Source organism: Amblyomma mixtum, chromosome 3 (assembly GCF_055824585.1).
Source record: "Amblyomma mixtum isolate Tamu chromosome 3, ASM5582458v1, whole genome shotgun sequence".
Lineage (NCBI taxonomy): Eukaryota > Metazoa > Arthropoda > Arachnida > Ixodida > Ixodidae > Amblyomma > Amblyomma mixtum.
In genome coordinates this window covers 168,620,492-168,644,427 of record NC_143014.1, presented here as the reverse complement: position 1 = coordinate 168,644,427, position 23,936 = coordinate 168,620,492, and the positions used below count along the sequence as shown (strand labels likewise).

General features: G+C 46.3%; 1 protein-coding gene across 3 annotated transcripts in view; it reads right to left on the bottom strand.

Moving 5' to 3' along the window:
- LOC149352650 (uncharacterized) overlaps positions 1-23,936 on the bottom strand; it is a 58,009-nt gene that overhangs the window by 12,800 nt on the left and 21,273 nt on the right. Inside the window, exons 5-6 of one of the 3 annotated variants that reach the window (XM_089581861.1) lie at positions 22,977-23,141; positions 6,796-6,976 (exon numbers count right to left, since the gene is read on the bottom strand). In XM_089581861.1, the coding sequence (XP_089437987.1) occupies positions 6,796-6,976; positions 22,977-23,141 (346 nt within the window). The remainder of the gene's footprint in view (positions 1-6,795; positions 6,977-22,976; positions 23,142-23,936) is intronic. The other 2 variants (XM_089581863.1, XM_089581862.1) reach the window with 2 other exon arrangements.

Below are 23,936 nucleotides of genomic sequence, written 5' to 3'. Positions count from 1 at the left end.
TTTCACAACTCTAAAAAAATAGTGCCCGCTCTGATGCTCCACAACATGCTGCTGCGATTGGCCTGTGTGGGAAAGGAGGTTCAGTGCCTTGACACGGTCAATTTGTGCGGTGGAGTTCATAATGTTGAAGTATATCCTTCAAGACTGCGATGCGGCAGTACCTCACGCAGGCCTAGCAAACCCTGCTTTGATGTTCAATATCTGAATCCATGATTCATACATAGCTCTTGCCCTTCCCATCTACCAACATGTGGAACTCATTTATTCTCTGTCAACACCAGTAGCAAAAGGTAATTGTTCCATACGTATAACATGGCGGCATTGAGTTAGTACATTCACTTTGTGTTATGTTGCCCCTTGTGGAGATCAGTGTTGCATCTTTTGAGAGCTATAGCTAAACTCCATAAGTTATAGCATAGTCCTTCAATGCTTTTATGGTCATGAAACTTCTCCGTAACGCTATGGGAGAGCTTCATATGTTGACCGCGCCTTCCACGAGGCGGCGCTAAGAGTCCTGTGGGGGCAACGACGCGAGGAAGCGCACGTCTCTACGGCCGCGAGTCTACGGGCGGAATGGGACGCTGGCGGTGCGGCAGCAACCATTTTCTCTTTTCACTTTGCCTTCGTTTACAAAATAAGTACAGTGCACCTGGCGTGCAAGCCTGCGATGCCGAATACTTGCTGCGTGATGGGTTGCCGCTACGGCTATGGAGGTACGAAGGAAAAGACCTCGCTGTCCTGTCTGCCGAGCGACGCCGAGCAGCGTAAAATATGGAAGCGGGCGATACCCCGACAGGAAAGCGGTGGTTTTAGCTTAGACTCCAAACATATCCGTGTCTGCGAGAGGCATTTTGCCCCGCGGATTTAATTCAGCCTCACCAGTTCGTGATCAACGGAGAAGCAGTGTCGCCTCAACGCGAGAAGCTGAAACCCAGGCACGGCGCCATCCCACGGATATTCGAAGGCCTACCAGCGTACTTGAGCACGAATCTGTGACGATGTTGCATTTCAGACAGCAGTACTCTTCAACCTGCTTATATTTTGGTGCGAAAGCACTACTTCATGGGGTCAAACCCTACCAAGAATCTTGTGTCGTCCCTGAGTTTAAGGGTGCAGAAATAAATAAATATTGCAGCGACTGGAAATTTCGAACCCCCGGTGGCGCGAACACATCAGCTTCGCTGGCCACTGCACGAGAGAGCTGTGCGATCGCAGCAGCCGATCACGCATCGTGTTGTTGTTGCCTCAAAAACGATGGCACATAACCTCGGTGGGAGATTTGGCCAGGGTTTCGTGCAGAAACAGGTAAAAACTAAACTGCAAGACACGCTCGCGCTGCGCTCATTGCACACCGTCGTCTTCATCAATGTTTACCTTCGGAACGAGCACATCAGACCAGCTTAACCTCGATCAGAGCTTAACTTCACTCTAATATCTTCACCAGATGGGCCAACGACCCAGCAAAGCAAAACCATGAGCCAAACAGGCTAAACACATGCGTTCGCACGTCTGCTTGGTTTAACCACGTTAAACCCCTAGCGCTTTTTATTTTTTGTACATGTTTCTCTGTGATTTCTATCATTGCTCATTTTTGGTTTATTGCGTGGCCGCTCACAGCTTGTCTCTTATTTTGGTAGCGCAAAGCCAGCACATGAGCAATGAACAACAAAAATTCACAAATTCCTTGCACTCATCAGCGTCTCCGTATAGTCACAGCGTGACAAAGTGTAAATAAATGGCTTATGCAGCAAGAGTCTTCAGCAGCTGGCTTTGCCGCCTCCGAAAGTGTCAGGAAAAAAAAAATGAGATAGCACCATTAAACTACCGGTGCATTCGTCAAGTGACCGCTTTTGTAGCGCGCACTCCAGTTCGTAAAATGCCTCCATAATGTCTTGTTTTCAGCGTTATTGAAATTGCACTATTTCTCACAAGGTAAACGCCAGCCTTAAGCAGCCTTGTGCACTTATATGAAAGCGAGGACTCGGCCGAGACAGGCGCAACCCAGACACATATAGATATGTTGCTGATTGCTAAGCTAGATCTTGCAGAATGAAGTTGTAGGCAAGTTGGTGTAAAAACGAATGCCAAGGCTGGACCAATGTACAAAAATCACTTTTTTGTAAAAAGCAACGAGAGAAAGCAAGCGCGTTAATTGTTTGCCAGAAAACAGCCGCTAACAAGGTTTACTAGCGGCCGTCGTCGATCGCACAGGGATTTTAGTGTCTCTATGTTGCAGCCAAGCTTTCAGGTGATAACCAGTAAAATGGCGTCCATCCTAAGCCCAATTACCGATCCCCAGAAAGCACAACTACCAAGAGAATATGAGGCTGTTGGCCGGAAAGCAGCCACTGCGGGCAGGGCTCGCACGGCGACTCGTGCCCCCTCGCTGACAGCCGCGCCACTAGCGGCGCGCGCTGTCCCTATATGAAACTTCGGCCGGAGTTTCGTGACCAGAAAAAGCATTGAAGGACTATGGTTATAGCTTGGCCGCTGACCAGAAAAAGCATTGAAGGACTATGGTTATAGCTTGGCCGCTGACCAGAAAAACGCAGGTTCAATCCCGGCCCCGGCGGTTGCATTTCGATGGAGGCGGAATGCTAGAGGCCCGGAGCCCCCTACTAATGGCGTCCCTCATAGCTTGAGTTGCTTTGGGACATTAAACCCCATAAACAAACAAACAAACAAGTCATAGCACCATACTGCAGGGCCACCGCTAGTGCCTAATAGTTTCACACAGATTTTTGTTCTGTATAAATGACATGTACTGATTATTTGTAAAAATATTCAATTCAATTTTGATATGGTCAAATCATTATTCGATTCGCATTTGATTTGGTTTTTAGCTACACTATTTGTATTTGCTTCAGCAGCAAAGCTGCACTATTTGTGCTTGATTCGGTTTTGAAAAAGCACTATTTGCACACCCTTACTTTTAACACGATGAAAGCTTCTGACATAGTCTCTCATTCATTTCCCTTTGACAGGATCAATCATACTTTACCGTGAGACGAATGCACCAAGTTGAACGCTAATTACCAAGATACAAGAAATTCCTAGCTAAATACCTGCCACGGTGGTTCAATGGTTAGAGCGCTCGGCTACTGAGCTGGAATCCCGGGTTCGAACCTGGCCGTGGAGGCCACGTTTTGATGGAGGCGAAACGCAAAAGGCGCCCGTGTGCTGTGCGATGTCAGTGCACGTTAAAGATCCCCAGGTGGTCGAAATTATTCCGGAGCCCTCCACTATGGCACCTCTTTCTTCCTTTCTTCTTTCGCTCCCACCTTTATCCCTTCCCTTACGGTGCGGTTCGGGCGTCCACAGGTGCGAGACAGTTACTGTGCCATTTCCTTTCCTCAGAAACCAATTTTCATTTCCTTGCAAATTACAAGCACTTCCAGCATCTTTCATGGAAGCAATCAAGGCCCTTTCTGTACTCAGCATTTTTTCTAAAATCCAGTCACACCAAATAACCCACTATACCCCTTCTGGCTCCTCTTGACCTTTCATACAGTGTTTTAGCGAACACTTGCAAAAATTCTTAAAAACAGACTTTTCTAGAAAACAAGAAAACCTCTACAGGTGGAAACTCTCAGCTGCAGCTGACGTCAGTAATTGTAAGAAATGTGCCAATTAGTTAGCTAATTAACTAAAATTACTAATCAACATTTAATTAATGAAGCTTGGCTGTTGTTGCCAGAGACAAGTTTGTAGCTATGGAGATGACGCCGTATCAGTTTTTAAAGCGAAGAAAAAGTAATTTTCTAAAGCCCTGTAGCACCAGAAAATATCGCATATTTTTTCTGCACCAAACCAAAACTCAACACATGAAGAGCACCGGAAGCGCAGTGCAAATGCAACGTCCACTGGTGACATGTTGCAATGACTATGGCGGCAAATTCGAAACGTCTGTGGTAATTTCCCTGACTAGGAAGCCTTGACGCTCAGCTTAGACAACTTTACAGGCACTTTACAGTTAATAATGTCCACTGCGGCTGAGAGTTTCCTTCCGTAGATTTTCTTTTTTTTCTCTCGAAAAGTGCACTTCAAGAATTTTTGAAAACGTTCACTGAAACACTTGGTATATTAAAGCAGTAAAACCACCAAAATTTTGTTTACATGTTTTCTTTTCTGTAATGAAGCGTGAAATGTTAGTATACACGGATTACCACAAGGTATTTGCCTACAGCTGCTAAATGTAGACATAAGTATGCATGGATTACCACATGGCATTTGCCCACAACCACTAAATAATTTATAACTGGGTTTCCTCTCATGCTGTTGTATTTTCGGTTTCAACGACATGATGTTGAAGTTCAGTATAGGTCACGCGAGGCATAAAAACTGCAAAACAATTACCGCTTCGTCACTGTAGTTCACTACAATGCCACAGCCAGCCTGCCTGAAGAGCCGGAATAATGATAACTAAAGAAATGATGATTATATTGCAGTTTTTACTCCGTTAGCAGTATTAAAATTGTTTGTCAATGTCATGGGATGTCTCCAGTCCGAAGCAATGCCATCAATGCGATCAGCACTTCTGGCGGAGAGGAGAGCAACTAGTGTCCTTGACGCAACAGAAAGGCTGCAGAGCAGCTGCCTCTCCTCCTCGTTCCCCCATCCAGCCGCCTGCTTAAAGGTATGCCCATAGATGGTGAGTGCGTCTGCGCTCGTGGCAGGACTGCTGCCTCTTCTCGTTCTCCTAAGCACTGGCATTTCATGGCCAGCTAAGGCTGTGGCAGATGTTGGCTCCTCCAAGAATTTCACTGCGCACAACGCACTGCCACAGAAATAAAACCTAAATTCTTAGGCTAAAGTGATCACAGAACGTCACTATGTGATAAAACAGTCTGCGTTAGCAGCTGCCAAAGACTTCAGCCACTTGGCAAAAAGCTCATAGGTCATCCACGCTCTTCAAACGAACCTGTAGGCTACCAGAACCAAAATCACGCTCTGCAAGCATTGCGGAGACTTGCTTTTTTGGTCATGAGTGGCCGAAGCTTCGTCAATCCATCCACGTTGGTGGCAAGCATTACCGATATTCTAGCCTTGTTAATTTTCCCACTGTGCCTCTTGTTGTCATGACATGCCAGCATCTTGTTTCGAAGCATCTGCTAAAATAACGCAGTTTTATCAGCACTGAAAATATCATGGGGTTGGTACCTGCTGTGATGTCGCCCCAAGTTTCTTCAATTCACTTGTTCACAACGTCGATGTCCACAGAATGGCTCTCATCAGTGATTGCGTTGCCGGCAATTTAGTGGCGTTCTTTAAAGCGCTGCAGTTTACTGGAGCCACCGCAAAAGCCAGGTCAGTTGAGAACAAAAGCAAAGTCCTTTACTTTGTGCTCAATCATAGGGCAGGAATCGGGAACGTTTTGTGGTCAAACGTTGAGGAACATAAGCACAAAGCTGCCTCAACATCTTCATATGCAGCTGTGCATACGCATCTGGCACTGCGAATGCCAGGTCTCTTCTCCATGTCAGCCTGAACGTTTCAAAATGATGCTCAGCGTGCTTCTCAGAATCTTGTACACCGTGGCAACATCAGATTTCTTCTCATCTTGTTCAACTTGCTGGATGGATTCCAGTTTCACGGAAAGGGGGAGGGTCTGTAGTTCCATGGCTGCCATCGCACGCACACAGAGACAACGAAAACCATGCGAAATTGCCGACGGCAGCATGATGCAATGTATGTGCGAACTGCGTGACAACGCGTGCACAACTGGCGCAACACGCTAAAAACGCACATTCTGACTGGCTGGCTATATGCCTGCCGCCCATGTCATGGAAAATCCGCGACATCATTGGTCTGCATGTGCTACATAACACCACAGAACGCAGGTCCATAGTGGAAAGCTAACCTCTGGAGATGTGCCAAGGGAAAGCCAGGTTCTTGAGTAGAACGAAGTTGTCCAAAGTTTGATCATACCTGTGGGGAAGTATCCCCGAAGATGTGTTTAGGTAAAGCCAGCTTCTTGAGTCGATCGGTGTTGCCCGAAGTTCAATCTATTGGATGTGGTGGCTAATTTTTGTATGATGTAGCCGTATATTCTCCTACAAATTCATGTTGCAGCTTTAAGGTACTCAGAAGTTATTCAATATAAAGGATAATTCAATCTAAAGAGTTCAAGTTAATCGTGTTCTACTGTATGTGCATTACCATTCTTAAAGTGTTGTAGTCACAACGTGAGGACACTCCACTGCCCGCTTTTCTTGCAGCACACAGTGCACTCTCATTGAAACACTGTGGCAATGTAAAAAGTAGCTCAAGACTTCCTTCAGCCAACAGGTGCCTTTTATGATTAGGGTGCACTGCACCGATGCTACCTTGAGCAATGTTTTGTAATTTTTTTTTAAAACTCAATTTCTGGCTCAGTGCAGGGGCCCATTTTTGTTTTGCTTGGATTGTTTTTTTTTGTGTGTTACCAGCATAATTAATGAACAATTTTTTTAGAAGTTTTAAAAACACAACTCTGACGTTTTCTTCATTTGGAAGTATAACTAATAAGCTACAGTCTGATGCATTACAATGCACAGAGCGTTTAACACTTCTTGAAGAGATACATTTTATTTAAAAACACTCAATAGTGGTCATTTTTTCGCGGTAGCGAAACAGTTAAAGTGGTGTGCAAACGTGCAATAAGCATGTGATGCTCGCACGTCCCGCAAAGAAATTGTGACAAAGAAAAGGAGACAAAAGCAGCAACCAAAGAGCATGCTATGTGGTCCAGAAAAGTTTGCTTTGCCCATTCTTTTCATGCTGCCAATATATCTCCAGTATATAAAGAGTGCTTACCGAGGCCATGCCGGGGCACTCATAGACGGTGTAATCACCTTCCTCATTCTCTTCTTCTTCAGTGTCCACGTCCGACGCCGAGGTGTGCCGGTTGGTGTGGTTCCTGGGAACACCACCCAACCAGACTGATGAGCTGAATAGCCCCGTGGGTAACACACCCAAGGGCATCATCGTCATGCATCTGAAGGGGGGGTCAGTAGCACAAAAATGGCTATGGTCAGTCCGAAAAAGAAAAAATTGGGGAGCAGGTCAAACTGCTTAAAAACAGTTAAAACAAGATGCTCAAAAACTGAGGAAGAGTGACCGTTTTTTTTTCTTTCTGATGGCCTGAAATCTATATGACTGCTATAAAAGCAAAATAAAGTAAATTGGCTAACTTGACTATCAAGTGCCTACGCCCCTCAATAACTGCAGCTAAAACTGTTCTGCACGGACATTTTATATATAACTAGTTGCCTTAAGCTTCTAAGAAAGGCACACATGTTGCCAGCTGACAACTGCACCTTAACCATGCTACATGTCATGCTAGTATACACATAGGTCAGGAAGTCGGCCACGTTAAAAAGATAGTAAATTCAACTTTCAGACACTTAATTTCTTCAGTGCACTCCAATACTTGCACCCGTTGAAAATATTCCTTTCTCTGTTCTCTTCAAAAAACTGTCTTTTTTTTTTCTGACAGACCACTAGACTACTAATTGAATGAACAAATTTTATTTCATACTAAGAGATTAATTCATGGCAGCACAAATTTGTGCACCATGACTCGGCCAGCCACTCATGACAATAATATATACAGCGTTTTTGTGCTCAAAATTGCAAATTTCATACTCCACTTAAAAAAAAAAAAAACTTAAAACTACACGATATTCCGTTTCACTGCATTCCGACTGCTATCAACAATATATGAGGTACAGACAATGAAATTGTTGGAAAATTCTGATCACTTGTAGTATGGAAAAGTGTGTGGAATGTTTTGGGCTTTTTTTTTTTGTTGTTGACAACAACCCTGTTTTTGACACAATCACTTCATTCATGCTACTGAAAGGTAATCTACAGATCAATGAATTCATATCAAGGTTTACAGTACTTCTAACCACTGAAAATTTTGCGATTTCACCAGTGGTTTCCTGAATATCTTGACTAAAATTCCCTGCCACCACTCCAGCACTGAATGAGTGACGGTAGTAAAAGAAAAGTGGTGGTGTAGTAGACTAGTACGGTACAGTCACCTCAATGTGTCAAATTAATGACTACATCAAACTTTTCCAAAATCCTTTCTAAAAACACATGCCATTTTTACTTCACATGCTGAACATGGTTGGTTGGACATAAAACAAATGTTCGTGCCACGGTCTGCACCTTTGTCTCGCATGTGGCAGTTGTTAAATGTTTGTGCCTCATTCACCCATCGACATGGGCGTCCGGAGGGGGGGGCAAGGGGGGGCGGCTGCACCCCCCTGGAAAATTCACTCACTCGAACCGTGAGTGATGGCCGCACGCCAGGGACGATGGTGCGCTCAGCCAAAAGGGTAAAAGCAGCCCCGCTTCCACGCTTTGGGTCACATATCTGCGAAATTCCGCGTCCGGGCGCGCGTCGTTCCGCCGTTTTCAAACCACGCCATCGTTAACTCTACTGAAGGGCGACCTGTTGCAGACATACAGCGGCACCAGCGAGCATGTGTTTCGAGCCGTCTTGAGATGGGTATCTGTTTCTATGATCTCTAGAGAGATAGCGACACGGAGGCAGACAGTGCACAGGGCATCTTGTTTTCGCCTTCGTTACGCCGGTCACCGATGAATCCTTCAGGAGGGAAGGACAAATCAGCCGTGTCTACCCCCGCTTTGTCCGACTGCTCAGGGGCAAGCGGGCGATCAGACGGCGCCACCGCCGCTCGCTGTCTCCTCCGATCCTCGGGAGAGCGCAGTTCGGTAGAAGCGCCGCTTTCAGAATCTTCGGCTAAGGGGATTAGCTGCTTTTGTTCACGGCGACGCAGTCTACAGAGGCGCCCCACACCAGCGTTCCTTACGTCTTCTCCGAAAACCAGCGCCTTTGGTCAACGCAGCCCGATAGCGCCCGCCTGGCTCGCCTGTCCCCTCTGTCTGGGCCTCAAATCACAACAGCGCCCATGTACTGTGCGATGTCAGTGCATGGTAAACAGACCCAGGTGGTCGACATTATCCGGAACTCTGTACTATACTCCGTCCCTCATAGCCTGAGTCGTTTAGGGGCTCTGAACCCCATAAAAACACAAAAACAAATTTTACGACCGGAGTGGCGAGTGTCCCTTCCCCTCGGAAGTCGCGCGGCGTTCCTTTCACCCCCAGAGTGCGCATTCGGGGATATTGCGGCAAGTAAGCCCTTGCACGTGTGCGCGCCTCTGTGTTTGTGCTTCGGTGTTTTTAGTGGCCGGTTGTCAACGAAGCTGAGAACAACCAAGACAGCGGACGAGAAAACGACGAGCGGCGAGCAGTGTGTGTGCGGTTGCCTGACTGTGCGGATGCGCGAGCAAGATGGAGCGAGGTGTATGAAGCTGCGAGAGTGCATTTATCTTGTAAATAAGTTTTAGTTGTATATATAGTCATCTTTTGTTTTCGACGTACGCGTTCAACCGTTTTTCCAATCAATATGTATGATGAGTGTGCACCGAGAGCGTGTAATGAAGCACTGAAATGAATTTATCACCCGTGTAATTACGCAATTCGCCCAGAAAAATCCGAGGCGCCTACAGTTGCTGTTCAAGGAAGACTGACTGAGTGAGTGAGTGACTGTAGTTGCGTGTTTGTGAACATATTGTGCTCTGTGCTGGTCATCAATCCGGGTGAGTCGAGAACCCGTATGCAGCAAGACTGAGCACACTTCTCCACGAAGTGATAGTATCTTTTTGCATTTTTTTATTAGTTTTAATGGTTTCTTCGTTGATAAACTCCAATGTATCTCTCCTAGCTTTTTATTTCATGTGTGTATTTTACTTATTTCTTATTTATATACAAATAAATAAGTTTATTCCGCAAATAGTGCATTTTTGCTACGAATATACCCCCCCCCCCCCCTCCGGCGCCAACCACCAATGGGCCCCCCCCTGCAAAAATTTCTGCGGACGCCCTTGCCCATCGACAACGCCCTGGAAGCAGAGGTGTAGATGGTTGTAGGCTTGGAGCATGGAGGAAGGAAAGCCTTGCCCAATGTGAGTGGGGCTGACATAAATGTAAAAACAGCGGTACCTTTCATTCCAGTCAAGTATTTCCACACAACACTACAGTAATGCAGGGACGCCGCCCTAGCTAGCATTTTCTCTGTCGCTGTTGTGTGCTGGCAGTGCTGTACAGGTAAGCTATCCTTAGTTGCTTTGTTTTTTGTCTCTTTTTTCGAGGTGTACACCTTCAACAGCACTAGAATTTCAAAAAAAGGCCCTTCCCTGCTCTCTAGTAGTGGATGCCCAAGCTGCTGACCCTTTACACACTAAGTTGTGCAGCCGTAGCATGCGTTTAAACAAAATTTTATATTACAAATTTTGGCTGCATCTAACTACTATATGAATTTTTACTTATTCATAATAACTAGGTTCAAATGAAGCAAGATGCTGAGTCAATAATTGTTTTGGTCAACTTTAACCTCAGTCCATATTTCTCGTTCACCGTTTCCAAGTTAAAAGAAAAGCGGCTACTCGATCAAAAAGATCGAAAATGTACTTCAGCATAAATGTCGTTCATTCATGTTGCCATGTTTGCGATCATTCTGCTCGCTGTTGCACTGCCAGTCTTGTCTTGTTTTACAAGTTCTTTTATTCACCACTCAGACAAGAACCATGGATCTGTGCAACCCCACCACGCAGATCCCATCGGACCGGTCACCCTCTTTAAGTTTGCAGCCATGTGCCCTACAATTGTCTTTACCAACTTTTTTTTTTCCCCACAGCAACTGACTGGAACAGGCTTCCCCACAATACTTCTGCCATAACCTGGCCATCAACATTTACGACTGTTGTAAACGCCTCAATTTTGTAACCCCATCCCTTATTAACCACTCCAAAAGCAGTCTTTAAGGAAAATAAAGTGATGTGAAGTCAATGTGATCTGTAGCCTAGAAGAGCCCCGTGCACATGAACAGAGCTGATGTCTTGTGGAAGCAGGTCACACCAAAGAGTTGTGCTATGCAAGAACAGCCCATTCCCATACACCTTTGCGATACACAGCATTTGAAATGAATCCATTAAAGCGTGCTGATGAAAATGTGAAGAGTGAACTTGCAAGCTCTGGCTTGGAACACAGTAAAACCTCATTGATATGTTCTCGGTTCATGCGCTCAAAAGTGTGGGCAATAAAAACGCCCCATGCAATTGCGCATTTTTCATCTGGCTAATATGTTCTTGGATAACAGTTTCCCAGCTGCTACATTCAAAATTTTGACAAATTCTGACTGTATAGTATGTTCAGCGACCAACCGCACATGTGCAAACATACGCATAGGCCGAACCTGGGGGCACACAACAAGAAATGACGGAGTGCAGCAGCAGTCCCTCGCCATGGTAGCTTCTCTGCAGTACCCAGATGCAAAGATGCTACCGAAAAAACTTAGCAAAGCACCCACCTAAAATTTGAACACAATACCGAAATATAGGGGGAAGGGCGCGTGTTAGGTTCTGGCATGGAAATCTGGAACGGGCACAAGGTGTAGCGGGCCCTTGCCTGGTACAACTATAGACAAGTGTCATGTTTGTAAACAAAGGTGATGCTGCAGTCGCAGTGATGTGGGGGTGCAGGCAAAAACCCAGCATGCCTACCTACGGCAAGTGATGCTGCCATCGCAACCAACTTGCGTATGCGAATATTTCAAAGCGAGCACGTCGCTTGCAGTTAGAAGCATTTCGGAGGGTACTTCTGCACTTTTTCAGCCTGTGCGCCAGACGAAATCATCAGGCGGAGCACTGCATCGGCTTTCATATCCACTCCTAGTTGGCAGCAACAGTGCGGCTATGGTGGGAGACTACGCTGACTTATTAAATGAAACCGAGAAAGCATGATGTACAGCCTTTGTCAAAAGTAACCAGGCTGCATGGTTTGCTTCTAGCTCGTTCAGTGGAGCCTTTACAGCTTCCCCGAAGCTGAAATGATTGTTAAGAGTAAGGACAGGGGGTCTTCTTACCTTCCAACACTTTTGATCTTTAGGAAAGCCACATGGGCTCCGCTATGCAAGCTAGAAGCAAACCATGCAGCCTGGTTACTTTTGACAAAGGCTGTACACAGGGGAACTAATCGTCCACAGTCTGAATTTCTGGGCCGATACAGCGTACTCGACTCTAAGTGCAAGAGGTAGGACAACGTGACTCATAACGTGAAGCAGATTTTCCCCACGACAAACCTTATGGTGCTTCCTGTTTTCTCTGAGCCACTTCACTCCAGAGAAAGCGGTACATTACTGGACACTTGAGTTATACAGTTACTCTGAATAAGGCAAATGCGACCTCTCTGTTGCGCAGCAAACTTAGTTTTATTCTACTTGGTGAAATTGACATCTGAAGCCCATATCGAGGTCTTGCTTCACCGGTAATGTCTGCAAGAATGCTCTTTTTGTTCTCTAGGCTTTGGAAGAGCTCCACAGGAGCATACAGATGTTTTCCTCAAGCTTCCAACAAAATTTACATTTGCTCTACACAGCTGAATGTTTTGATTCACTCTGCTTATTTTAAAATTTGCATTCAAGTGCACAACTTATTTTGCTTGATCAGAGTGGCTTTAAGTGTGATATTTGCTGTTTTCAATGGGTTCTTATCGACCTGCAATGGGAAAATTCAGGAAATAACACTGCGTGACTACGCCGAGATCAGTGACGTTTAATCTCTTTCTAGGACCAGTGTTGAAAAGACATTTGTTCAAGCCTGCGAAAGTGAAAATAGAGAAAAAAACTACGCATTGTACGCCCTAATACCAGAGTCCGGTGCTGCTTAATACGTTGCGCTTAATGGCTCGCTATAAACGCTGAAGGCAACTGGCAGCAGCTGTTTTGTTGTGAAAGCAACACTACTGGAGCCCAGCTCGGCTCATTGCATATGCTCGTGGCGGTGCGGCTACCAAATGACCTTGAGTCGCCGCTGCCTAGCAACCGCTTCAGCTGTGCTCCAACAGATGGCACCGCGCCGCTGCCGCCTACACACCCAGAGAGCCCCACCCTCGCACAGGCGCTGGTTTTCACAGCTCATGACAGTGTCATGCCGGCCAGGTAGCCGGCACGAGCTAAACCAATCGCTTAACCACAAGCTAACACCACAAGCGTATTGGCAAAAATGGCCCGTACAATCTTGTGTCGTTGCCTAGCAACCTGAGTTACTACCCGAGCTTACACGAGTTACTCGGGTAAGCTCGGGTAAGTTCGGACGAGCGTCGTGCCATCTGCGCATCTCGAGAAGAACATGGGTCGCAAAATCCCAACGGGTGGCTGGGATAGAAACAGCCACCTGCCAGTGCACTGGCGCATCGCTCAACCGCTGCACCACTGCGCTGGTAGTGGTATATGAGGACTCACCGCCATCTATGAATCTTAAGTAGGAATTGCCAATTCAGCACACATGGGCATTAACCCACTAAAGATATCATGCCACACCCCTAAGGCCGAGTTTAAGTGCCCCCTTCTGTTGAAGAATGAACACCTGCTTTCGCAGGTCTACTCTGTTTAACTATGTTAAACCCCTATCAATTTTTGTCTATTTTGCACAGACATACCCGGCCCGTAGTCCGGGTGATTGGCATCTGAAAAGGGCCACGGGGTTCAACTCATGATCTCTCACTCTCTCTCAGAGAGAGAGAGAGAGAATGTCACATGCCTTATAATAACCATTTCAGTTTCGTGGTTCTCTGAAATTTTTATCCGTTTTTGTTTTTCTTTGTTTTGATGCAATTTGGACTTGCTTCCGTGGCTGACACTGCTTAAGTTATGTTTGTTTTTTATGTATACCCTCCCCCACTTTAATGCCGCTTGGCGCTGTGGGTAAATAAATAAATAAATAAATAATGAGAGCTCTACAGAATGCGAATGAGTTACAGGCATTGATTCTTGCACTGTTTGCCGCGTGACTGAAGAGCACTGAAAAGTAAGCATGCGGGTTAAGAGATGCAAACTATGAGATTTCGATGCAGAAATGTTGTGCTAGCCGTGCAACCGATCTGTCACCAAACTTGCCCTGCTCCCCAGCCGCTGCCCATTGCTTTCGCCCTTATCTTACCGTGATAAACTTGTGTAAAGTTATGCAACTTCCTTTCTTCTGCCTTGTGGCTCAACCAACCACACCACAAGTTGTCGGGATATTGTGAATTATGTTCAAAAACCCGCAAGTGTGGTATACCTAAGGTGGACGATTCCACCTTTTGCCTACACAATGAAAGTCACTGCTGACGCCAGCGCCGCCGCAGATCTGTGACGTCACTGCCTGGCACTTGTCTATACTACAACGACCGATCACTGAATTCAAGATGGCGGCCACTAAGGGGGCCTCGGAGCCGCATAAACACAAAAAATGCCAGAGACAGGATAAGAATTTGAACAATTTATTAGAAGACATGAAAAACTGGCTGACCTCAGCGATAAGCGTCACAGAGATAGTGAACAATGGGTGCTTGATGAGTCTTTCGTGGTTTTCGAATTTCTTCTGGACATGGGACATACTCACGTGGATGCTTGATCGGTTTTTTAAGAAAAATTCTAAATCTTAAGAAAGAGCAAGACAGGTGCTCATTCGAGCATGGGTGGATGCTATGTAGGTTACATTAAGAATTAAAGATAAAAAAAAAAAACATGATCCACTAACATACAACATGGGGCTTGGGCACCTCTCAAGCTCCCTTGCAGCTTTCCATATGAAGCCCATTTCCTGCATTCCACTGGGAAGAATACATGTGCAATTCAGTTCAAAATAAGAGAAACGTAGTGGGTTCATGGCAATTCCGAAGTGCAAGGGGGCAAAGCATCCGAGAACTACTATATGACCGAGCCGGGTGAGGGAACACAGCATAAAAGGCATGGACGATGCAAGAGTCGCATGCCGCGAAGGCTTCCCCAAAGCATATTGGTGAAGGGGGCAAAGGATATGGAAACAACTAAGTGATCCCAGCGACTTCCGCCACTACCATTGATGGATTGGATGTACTGCTAAGTTTCTTCCACGCTAAGGACAACGCAAATGAGGACTGAATTCTGCACGCACTAGAAAAAGGGTTGTTTAGAACTTGTGCCAAGAAATGCCAATCAACATTTTTATTAAGTGAAATTGTCAGGTGGTTTGGATAATACATTTGGATACGCGGTAGCTCGCCTGATTCTGGCACCAATAACTCTCGTGCATCGGGAGCTGGGGCGGCGGTGAGCGCCTATGATGCTAGGTGTTAAGTCCATTTCCTGGGGCAACAGCGGCTGGAAGAACGAGAGAGGGCACATTCGGGAAGAGGCATGTGCCACTCCAGCTGGTCTACTGCAGCAGCGCAACCACAAGCGCTCTCTTCTAACTCAGTGGTGGTGGCCCCGCCTCTCCCCACCCTACTTGAGCCGCAGCGGAGGTGGTGGTGGCTGCTATGATGGAGTTTCTTACTGTTAACTGGAGGGAAAGATGGCAGCCCTGCACTTCATCCACCATGGACACCCAAGGCATGCAGGGAAGATAGTGGCTTCGGAATGACATCTGGTGGTTTGTTGACTGTGCTAAGGATTGGATTTTTTGGTTGTTCCGTTTCGTTTTCACTCATGTTTTGTGCGCTTTGTGGTGGTGTAGTTATCCAGCTATGCACGCAGTTCATTCGACATCCGAAGCACCCAAAGGCGCTCAAAGTGAGATGAGCACAGTGTCTAGTGCCTGCTAGGCCTGAAGTCCATTTGCTCCATCTCTTGGGGCCATTTATGCAGCAAGCGGGCTTTGTTCAGCAGAAGGATAGCGTCTACTTCATATCAAAGACTGGCATGGCCGCACATAGCATGCAGGAACGACTTCCATTTCATGAATTATGCATATACCCACATTTTGCACTTGTCAGCATGAACACGGCCATCACTTATGGGTAGAACAGGTTTCTGCTCCCTAACTCATGTTTTAATTCGCAAAATCTGTAAGCGCAGAGCCAGGACATGGTGAGGGCCGACACTTAGAGCCTGCAAACTAGTTTCTCATACAGAAGCGAGGATTCGGGCAAGTTTCTCATAACAGGAACCATAAGCCTATGCACGAACATGGGGCGCGAATCCGCAATAGTAAATGACGCCAATGAAACGTTTTTATTTTTCACAATGTGAAAACGGAAGCTTCTATAATGTTCTATTTTAAGTGTTAACAAATTTTTTTGAAAGACTACTTGCTCTGAAAAGCGTGTCTGCTAAACGCAAAAAATTATTTTGCACGGTTAGCTATATTTGGTGATATGAACAAAAAGCCCTCTCTCACCAAGGACAAATTCAGTGCTCTTTATGCCTATCAGCTTTTCAGCTCATTTACTGCAATGTGTTTTAAGCACATTTTATTACAGGTCATATTGAAAAAAAAAAAAAAAAAGCGCAGAATGGTGTTGGGCCCAACCAACCCATCGCGGGTGCAGGAGCAAGAAAGGTTGTGTCACAGGAGAAGTGCAGGCGTGCGTTTCGGCGGTCCGCAGGCCATACCGTAGCCTGGTTCTTGTGCTGGGAGTATTGGGACTGCGGCGTTTCACATTCCAAGCATCGGCATTGTTTTGCGGCCCCGCCTCACAGCCCCTGAGGGGCCGTTGCTTCACTGGTTTGCAGTGAAATCGGGATCGGGGATTCCCGCGTAGCACCCCCAGATCTTTGAATCAATCAAACTTCTGCAAGCCGCCACTTCAAATTATCTGGTCAGATTTGCATTTGAAATTACGGGACTGCAGAAATGCTTCGAATTATCCAGGATTTTGAATTAACCGAGTTTGAATTATCGAGGTTTTAATGTAATATTTAACGTTTTACCCATTACATTTAAGCCCCTTGGTAACCTTGGTAACAGCCAGTAATAACAGTGATGAGAGCTTTTAGATTTTGAAAACTGCAATTTCCTTTAGCGCAGTGGCACCGAGAATACTGGCTCTCTGGTCAGATGCAACTGAAGTTGGGCACAATTGTATTCCAAGCGGCCCTCAAGACCCGTTTTGTGTTTCAGAAATCAACCCCCACTAGAATCACTACTCAAGTGGAATAAACACTTGAGAAACTCAAGATAGCACTGACGCTACCTTGAGGGCTCCTCAACGACCAGTTTGCATGTAAACACAGCAAACAACACATTGAGCAAATATTGTGACAACTTAGTTGTACCCATAGACCAAGTTTCTCCCAAAAGTGCATACAATGCGGACGCAGATGCACCAAGGTGTCTGAGTGATGGCCTGAATCCATTCGACCAGAAATTTCGGGCATGTTAGTATTGTTCTAGGAGTACAACTGTGGCTAGCCTCCTGACGTCCCTGCTGCTGACGCCAAGCATGGATAACTGTTGTCAGTCGCTGCCTCCAATGCTGTAGATGATCATCACACCATGCTTCTACGGTGCGGCAACAGGCATGGCTTTTCAAGAGCGCTGACAATTACGGCTCCTAGCCTGCTTTCAAACCACAAGCGGCCTTTGCTTCTGGAGAGACCAATTCGTTAGTTCGGCGCCACGTGTTGTAATGCACTGAGTGGAACCAGGCTAGTTATCACCATTTGCAGCTTGCCCCCAAGGGTGACAGAACTGTCACACCAATCCTGAATAGAAGCCACCAGATGTCACACCATTCCCAAATGCACTACGTCATAGCCCACATAAACTCTATGTCACCGGCAGCGACTGCTGCCAGTTGCGAAGGCATTTCCAGCAATTTTTCACAGCTGCTGCTTTGTTTATGGAACTCGTGAATGCTATTCAGAAGGCTCGACATGACAAAATGTACATGTTACATGTAGCAACATGCAGTTTTGAGTACAGCTGTTCGAACATCAAATTTTTGGGGCGTAAATCGAATATGAACAAAAATTGGTTGAAATTCAAATCGAATATTTTCAAATAATTTCGAATATCAGTGCAGATAGTTCAAACTAAACGCTTTCCACAAAACATAGCTATGAAAAGAAAGAGATATTGCAAACAAATTTTGTTTTCATGCATCATCAGCATAATCTGCTATAACTGTAATAGCATCTTCTAGACCAATATTTTGTTTACAATTATGTTATTTTATTTATTTGGATATTTTGCAGGCCAATGTTCTGGCCCAAGCAGGAGGGGCTTCATGCAAGCATACAAAAAAAGAAAAAATTCTTCAGACGACAATTACATCCAGTGAAAAAAAAATTCAGGGGCAATCAATAGGACTGATCTTGTTTAATACCCCAGTTTAAATTATTGTTAACACAACAAAGATGGCTACTAAATGCTGTCATGAAGGAGTGGCAAGGTGCCAGTTGTAAAATACTGCCCCAAATGCTGCATTCAAGATGACCCGTAGCCCACCTAGCCCCCGTGCCGTTGGTTCGGCCAAGCTGCAAGCCTCATGATAGGCCCAAATGCTGTCGTGAACCGCAAAGGTGTCAAAATGAAGCCACACCTTTAAATGCCCCAGCTGGCACGCTGCACCGTACGCAGTGCGGTTGTGTGGGCTGGCTTCACGCCCAGTGCTCTTGTCATACACTTTTTTTTGTACTCTGTGGCCAAAGATATGCAGTTTCCAGATACTGAGTGACGAACATTGATAACGATCACAGCAATCGCTGCGAAACAACTGCTGCCTGCCTGCTATCCTCCACAGCCGGGCCGCTTCCAAGCACGCTGCGCCACTAATTATGGTGATCTAAAATGAAAGGACCCCTGCCAGTCAGATTCGCAGCCAGAAGTCAACTGGATTGTAACATGATGCAATGACGTGCTGCACGGTGCTGCACTTAGTTTTCTTACCCGCGAGCGCAGCAGCTCTCAATGGCTGTCGGCGCACTGATTTTATGTAAGGCCTAGTGTTACCGCAGGCGGACTTTCACCGCGTGTCACGAGGAAAGATCAAGCTAACCCGTGTGACAAGTTCAAGGTACTGCCTCCTGAAAATGTCGAGATGTTTCGCCTTGAGTTTACATGAACAAGGAATTCGTAATTCCTGAATGTTTAGGAGGTTAGAATATTCACACAACTCTGGTTTTCAGGCCAACTTTTCACTTTGATCGCATCCCCATACGCCATTCAAGCTTCCTCAAGGAATGTGCAGTGGAGGGAGGTTTCTTTAGGAGTGCCTCATTAGAGGAAATGCCGAGTGGTGTTTACGAATCTCAACAGACCCTCGAGTTGAGGCGGAATGTCAAGTCGAGGTGCATTTGTGAATTTGGGTGCACACAGCTGCACTCGGAGCACATGCCACATGCCCTCTTGTGCGGAGCACTGGTTGCAGTGGCGAGCCACAATCCGGTGTCTGCTATTGCCGTACTCACACGACTATAACAAGATTTTTTTTCTTCACATCTTCTGTTTACAAACACAACTCTCGTTACATTCGGAACCAAGGTAGGAATACAGTGAAATCTCGATACAACGAACTTCGCGGGGTCGCGAATAATCGTTCGTTATTTTGAAATATCGTAATAACGAAAGACTCGCGAAAAAAGGTAGTAGTATTACTGGACAATGAAAATACTGTACAGGGTCGTCCACTTTAAGTACGAACACGGCGCAGCGTGGCCGCGCTCCGCGGGGCGCGAGCGCATCCGGCGCGGCCGCGCATCGAAGCTCTGCGGCGCAGGCGCACACGGGCCTGGGGGCGGTGCTTTGTGTCGTCTGCTACAGCGCGGGTGAGCACAGTGCTTGCTCTGCGGTGAAGCGCAGCTAACTTTCTGCATGATTACAGCGCTCGTGGGCGCCGAGACAGCACTGCGGGAAAGCGCACCAACTACAGCGCGTTCTGGCTGGTTGCGCGTACGACAACCCAGCGGCCTCTCTTCTCAGTGCCACGATCTCGTTTATATGCAGGTATTGCTGCAAATTTGTCATTTCAGGTTTGAATTGATTTGGTTTATGCGGTTTAACGTCCAAACGCGACAGAGACCACAAGGGAGGTTATAGCCGAGGACCCCAGATTATTGTCGACTATGTGGGGATTTTTAACGTGCGCAGATATCCCACAGTAAACGGATGCCTTGCGTTTCGCATCCATTGGAACGGGGCTGCCGCAGTCAGGGTCAGACGAGCGACTTCCATTCTGAACACTTTGGCTTCTGTTAGATATATGTCTTACCCTGACTGCGGTGGCCCCGTTCCAACGGAGGCGAAACGCAAGACATCCGTTTACTGTGGGATATCTGCGCACGTTAACAACCCCAATGGGGTCGACGATAATCTGGGTTCCTCTATGTCGCTTTCGGACATTAAACCCCATAAGCCAAATCAATTCAAACCTGAAATGACAAGTTTTCCGCAATACTTGCATATCACCGAGATCGTGTCACTGAGACGAGAGGCCGCTGGGTTGTCGTACGCGCAACCAGCCATAACGCACTGTAGTTGGTGCGCTTTCCCGCAGTGCTGTCTCGGCGCACGCGAGCGCTGTAATCATGCAGAAAGTTAGCTGCGCTTCACCGCAGAGCAAGCACTGTGCTCACCCGCGCTGTAGCAGACGACACAAAGCACCGCCTCCAGGCCCGTGTGCGCCTGTGCCGCAGAGCTTCGATGCGCGGCCGCGCCGGATGCGCTCGCGCCCCGCGGAGCGCGGCCACGCTGCGCCGTGTTCGTACTTAGAGTGGACGACCCTGTACCTTCAGGAAGGGCACACGACAAGCTATGTAATTTTCAAACAGGAACGCAAACGAGAGGTTCAGCGCTCGTTTATTTGAAGAAATCCGTGATTCTGGCGGGTGCGGCACAGGCGCCCCAGGACGAACTCTTCAACGTCAACTTTTTAGAGCACAGAATCAGGCACATCGCTACAACGTCCGATGAATGTGCGAAGTTTGCCTATGGATGCAAGAACCTCCGCGCTAGACACAGGTTCGGCCGCTTGGTCTGCAGGCGGCGAGTCGGCATCGTCGTCCAGTTCATTTTCTTCGCCGCGCTCTCCATACTCGCGAACGCTGCTCACGATGTCTTCTACAGTCAGGGGCAGCATTTTCCGACTCGGCGTAGTCGGCAAAAGTTACAGAAGAGTCTACAGAGAGTTTCGCAGTGACTTCAGTCCGCACATCTTTTGCGCTGTCGTCATCCGTGCTATCAGCGTCATCGCAGTCTTCTGTGTGAAGCGGCGATTTCACCAGGCCAGCTTTCCTGCAGCAGTTGTTGATGGTCGAGGCCTTTACGTTCCACCACACCCCAGTTACCATTTCGGCAGCCTGGCGGACATTTATGGCTGTCGGGAGTCCGAGCCGAAGGTTTAACAGCGCTGCACTAGGCGCTTCCGAAACGATGTTTCCTTAAGCGTGAACTGCCGTCGCTTCATCTTGACGCTGGCGCCCGCAGAATTCATCGTCAGCACAGTCAACACGCAGCGGCGAGAAACGACTAGGCCTCGCGTTCGCGGCGGCCGCACACAAAAAAAGAAAAGCGCGGAGGTAGTCTAGTCACATGCACACCCACGGCCGGTCTCGACGCGCGCTCTCTCTCTCTCTCGCTCTCTCTTGCGGAGAGAGGAGAGAGCGCGCGCGTCGAGACCGGCCGTAGCACACCGTGGGAGAAAAAAAAAAACGGAGGAGGAGAGACGAGCCAACTTCCGGTTGCGAGGCGGCTTCGGATTGGACTGGATTGTATCGGATGCCTGCCCTTGGCGATTAGCCGAGTTAGCGTGTGCCTCTCGGGGAGTCGGCTCACTTCTCCGGGGTAAGCTCGTAATAATGAGGTGCATTTATAACAGGTGGGCAAATAAATTATGCTCGTTATTCTGAAATGTTCGGTATTTTGAAATTCGTAGTAGTGAAATATTTTTACATTGAAAATATAGATATTTTGGCGGGGATTTTGAAAAAAGTTCGTAAATATGAAAAATTCGTTAATGTGAGGTTCGTAGTAAAGAGATTATACTGTATAACTCGAATTATTTCCACAACAACAAAGAAGCCAGATGGGAAGCAGGGATGCAAGCAAAAACAGCATGACAAAGAAAAAGAGCAGCTGGTAACAACCAGTAAAAGTTCGATAACCACAGCCGAGCAAGCATGACCGTTCTGAGAGACAGAGAAGGGGCCAATGCAGACAAAAGCAGCCTGCAATGAGCTCATACCTTGTTGCAGCTTGCTGTGTCTAGAGAAGAGAAAATGAGGGGAAGAACTAAAAGTAGAAAAGGAGGAACATGAAAGAAGGGTGTTCATTGCACAATTAAAGGGGGATGTGGGGATCAGATTGCAAAAATCGCAAAAAAAGTCGATTTTTGAAAAAGTACACTTTTTGGCATCTCCAACACTCTTTCTAAGTTGTACTGAAATATTTCACCCAAAAATAAACTTTAAGCACCCCAAATAAATATATTTGTCGGCATCTACACATAGAAAATGTGTGCTAGCTTAGAACTTTCAGGCTTGTTTTCTCGAAATTTTGTTTTGAGCTTAACTTGTTCGTGGAAAGCGTAGCACAGCAATGGGTGCATGGATTTTTACCCCATTTGTTTTGTTGTGACCACTGAAATGGGGTCTGGATCGAAACAGTCTCAGATTTACCATTTAGGCTCGCATGTTTTTATTACACGAAAATTAGAGCATGATACATTCTAAACATAAAAGAAGGTGCATATTGTGTCCTTTAAAAAAGAGTGCAGAAAATTAAAAAAAAAAAATGTGTTGATTTACACCACACTTCATAGTAAATATTAAAAGCATTTACACACCTGTAGCCCATTTTTTTGTCATGCTAGGCTTTCCACAAGCAAGCAACCTGGGGACAACATATAAACAATGATAAAAGGAAACCTACTGAAGCTGTCATTGTGAAACTTTTTATCTGACTGTTCAATGCTGTTTTAAGCGAGTCTGCCAAATTTCATCACTCCAAGTCAAAAATAGAAAAGTTGCCTTCGATCCCCTCATCCCCCCTTAAGACAATGAAGGAAAGCATGCAAAGCAACAAAGAGGGACTCTTCAGGGTAGGTAGATAGACATGTTAATTCAAGGCCACATCAATCAAGAAAAAAACTCCACATTATGATCCACTTGTCAAAGACTGGAAGTTAAGTACCCATGCCAGAAGCAGGAAAAGACTCACTTTTCTACAGCAATCATCTGCTGCTTCTGGTGCTGGAAATGGTACATCTGGGCACTTTGGGCCAGCTTGCGGTCAGCTGTTGGGGAAGCCCCCTCCTTGTTCGGCCCTGTCACCCCATACGCTGGATAGTCCACGTCAGCAGCTGCACGTGCATTCTTCTGGACCCTACAGACGGCATAAAAGATGCAAATGCTTAACTACAACAGGCAATACGAAGCTGTAACTCAGTGCTGTTTTTAAGATGCGCCCTTCTTTCTGATGCTCCTGAAACTAAAAGGGCCTCCTCCAGCTGTGATGAACTGCGCAGGGCGGCGCAGAAATAGGTTTTGAGCTCTGAAAGAACCGATGAAAATGTGGACGTCTTATCAAAGCTGATCTTAACCCGCATTTTTGCACAGTAACTCAAAAAGTTTATAGCGTAAAAGCTTGCGTCCACTAGCGTAGGTTCAAGAGGGTCTAAACTTTTCCTGAGCAAGGATTGTGTTGTCTGCGATCAGTTTTGTGCGCTGTATGCATTCAGAAAAATTCCCTAGTCTTTTCTAGATGCCACACTTTAACTTCAGCATGATCGACTACATTGAAATTCTGCAAGAAAAATAATTGTTGCGCACTGTCATAAGGAAACCACCACACATGATGTGAAATGCGATTTTAAGTCAACGTCATATGTTTGAAGCTTTACTATGCATAACGGGTAGCGAATTTGCCTAGTGCCCTGTATTGTACGATGGCTCAAAAGTCGGTGTTGAGAAAAATATTTCCACTAATAAATGGATGATCCTGAACTGTGAAGTGGATTAATATTTTATATACAAAAATATTTTAATTTTTTTCATATTTCTGAGGTTTTGGCATATATCTGTAAACAGAGGTTTGGTGTATGGGGGTTTAACGTCCCAAAGTGACTCAGGCTATGAAGGAAGCCTGGTAAACAGAAGTGCCCCAGAACAAGATATGAGA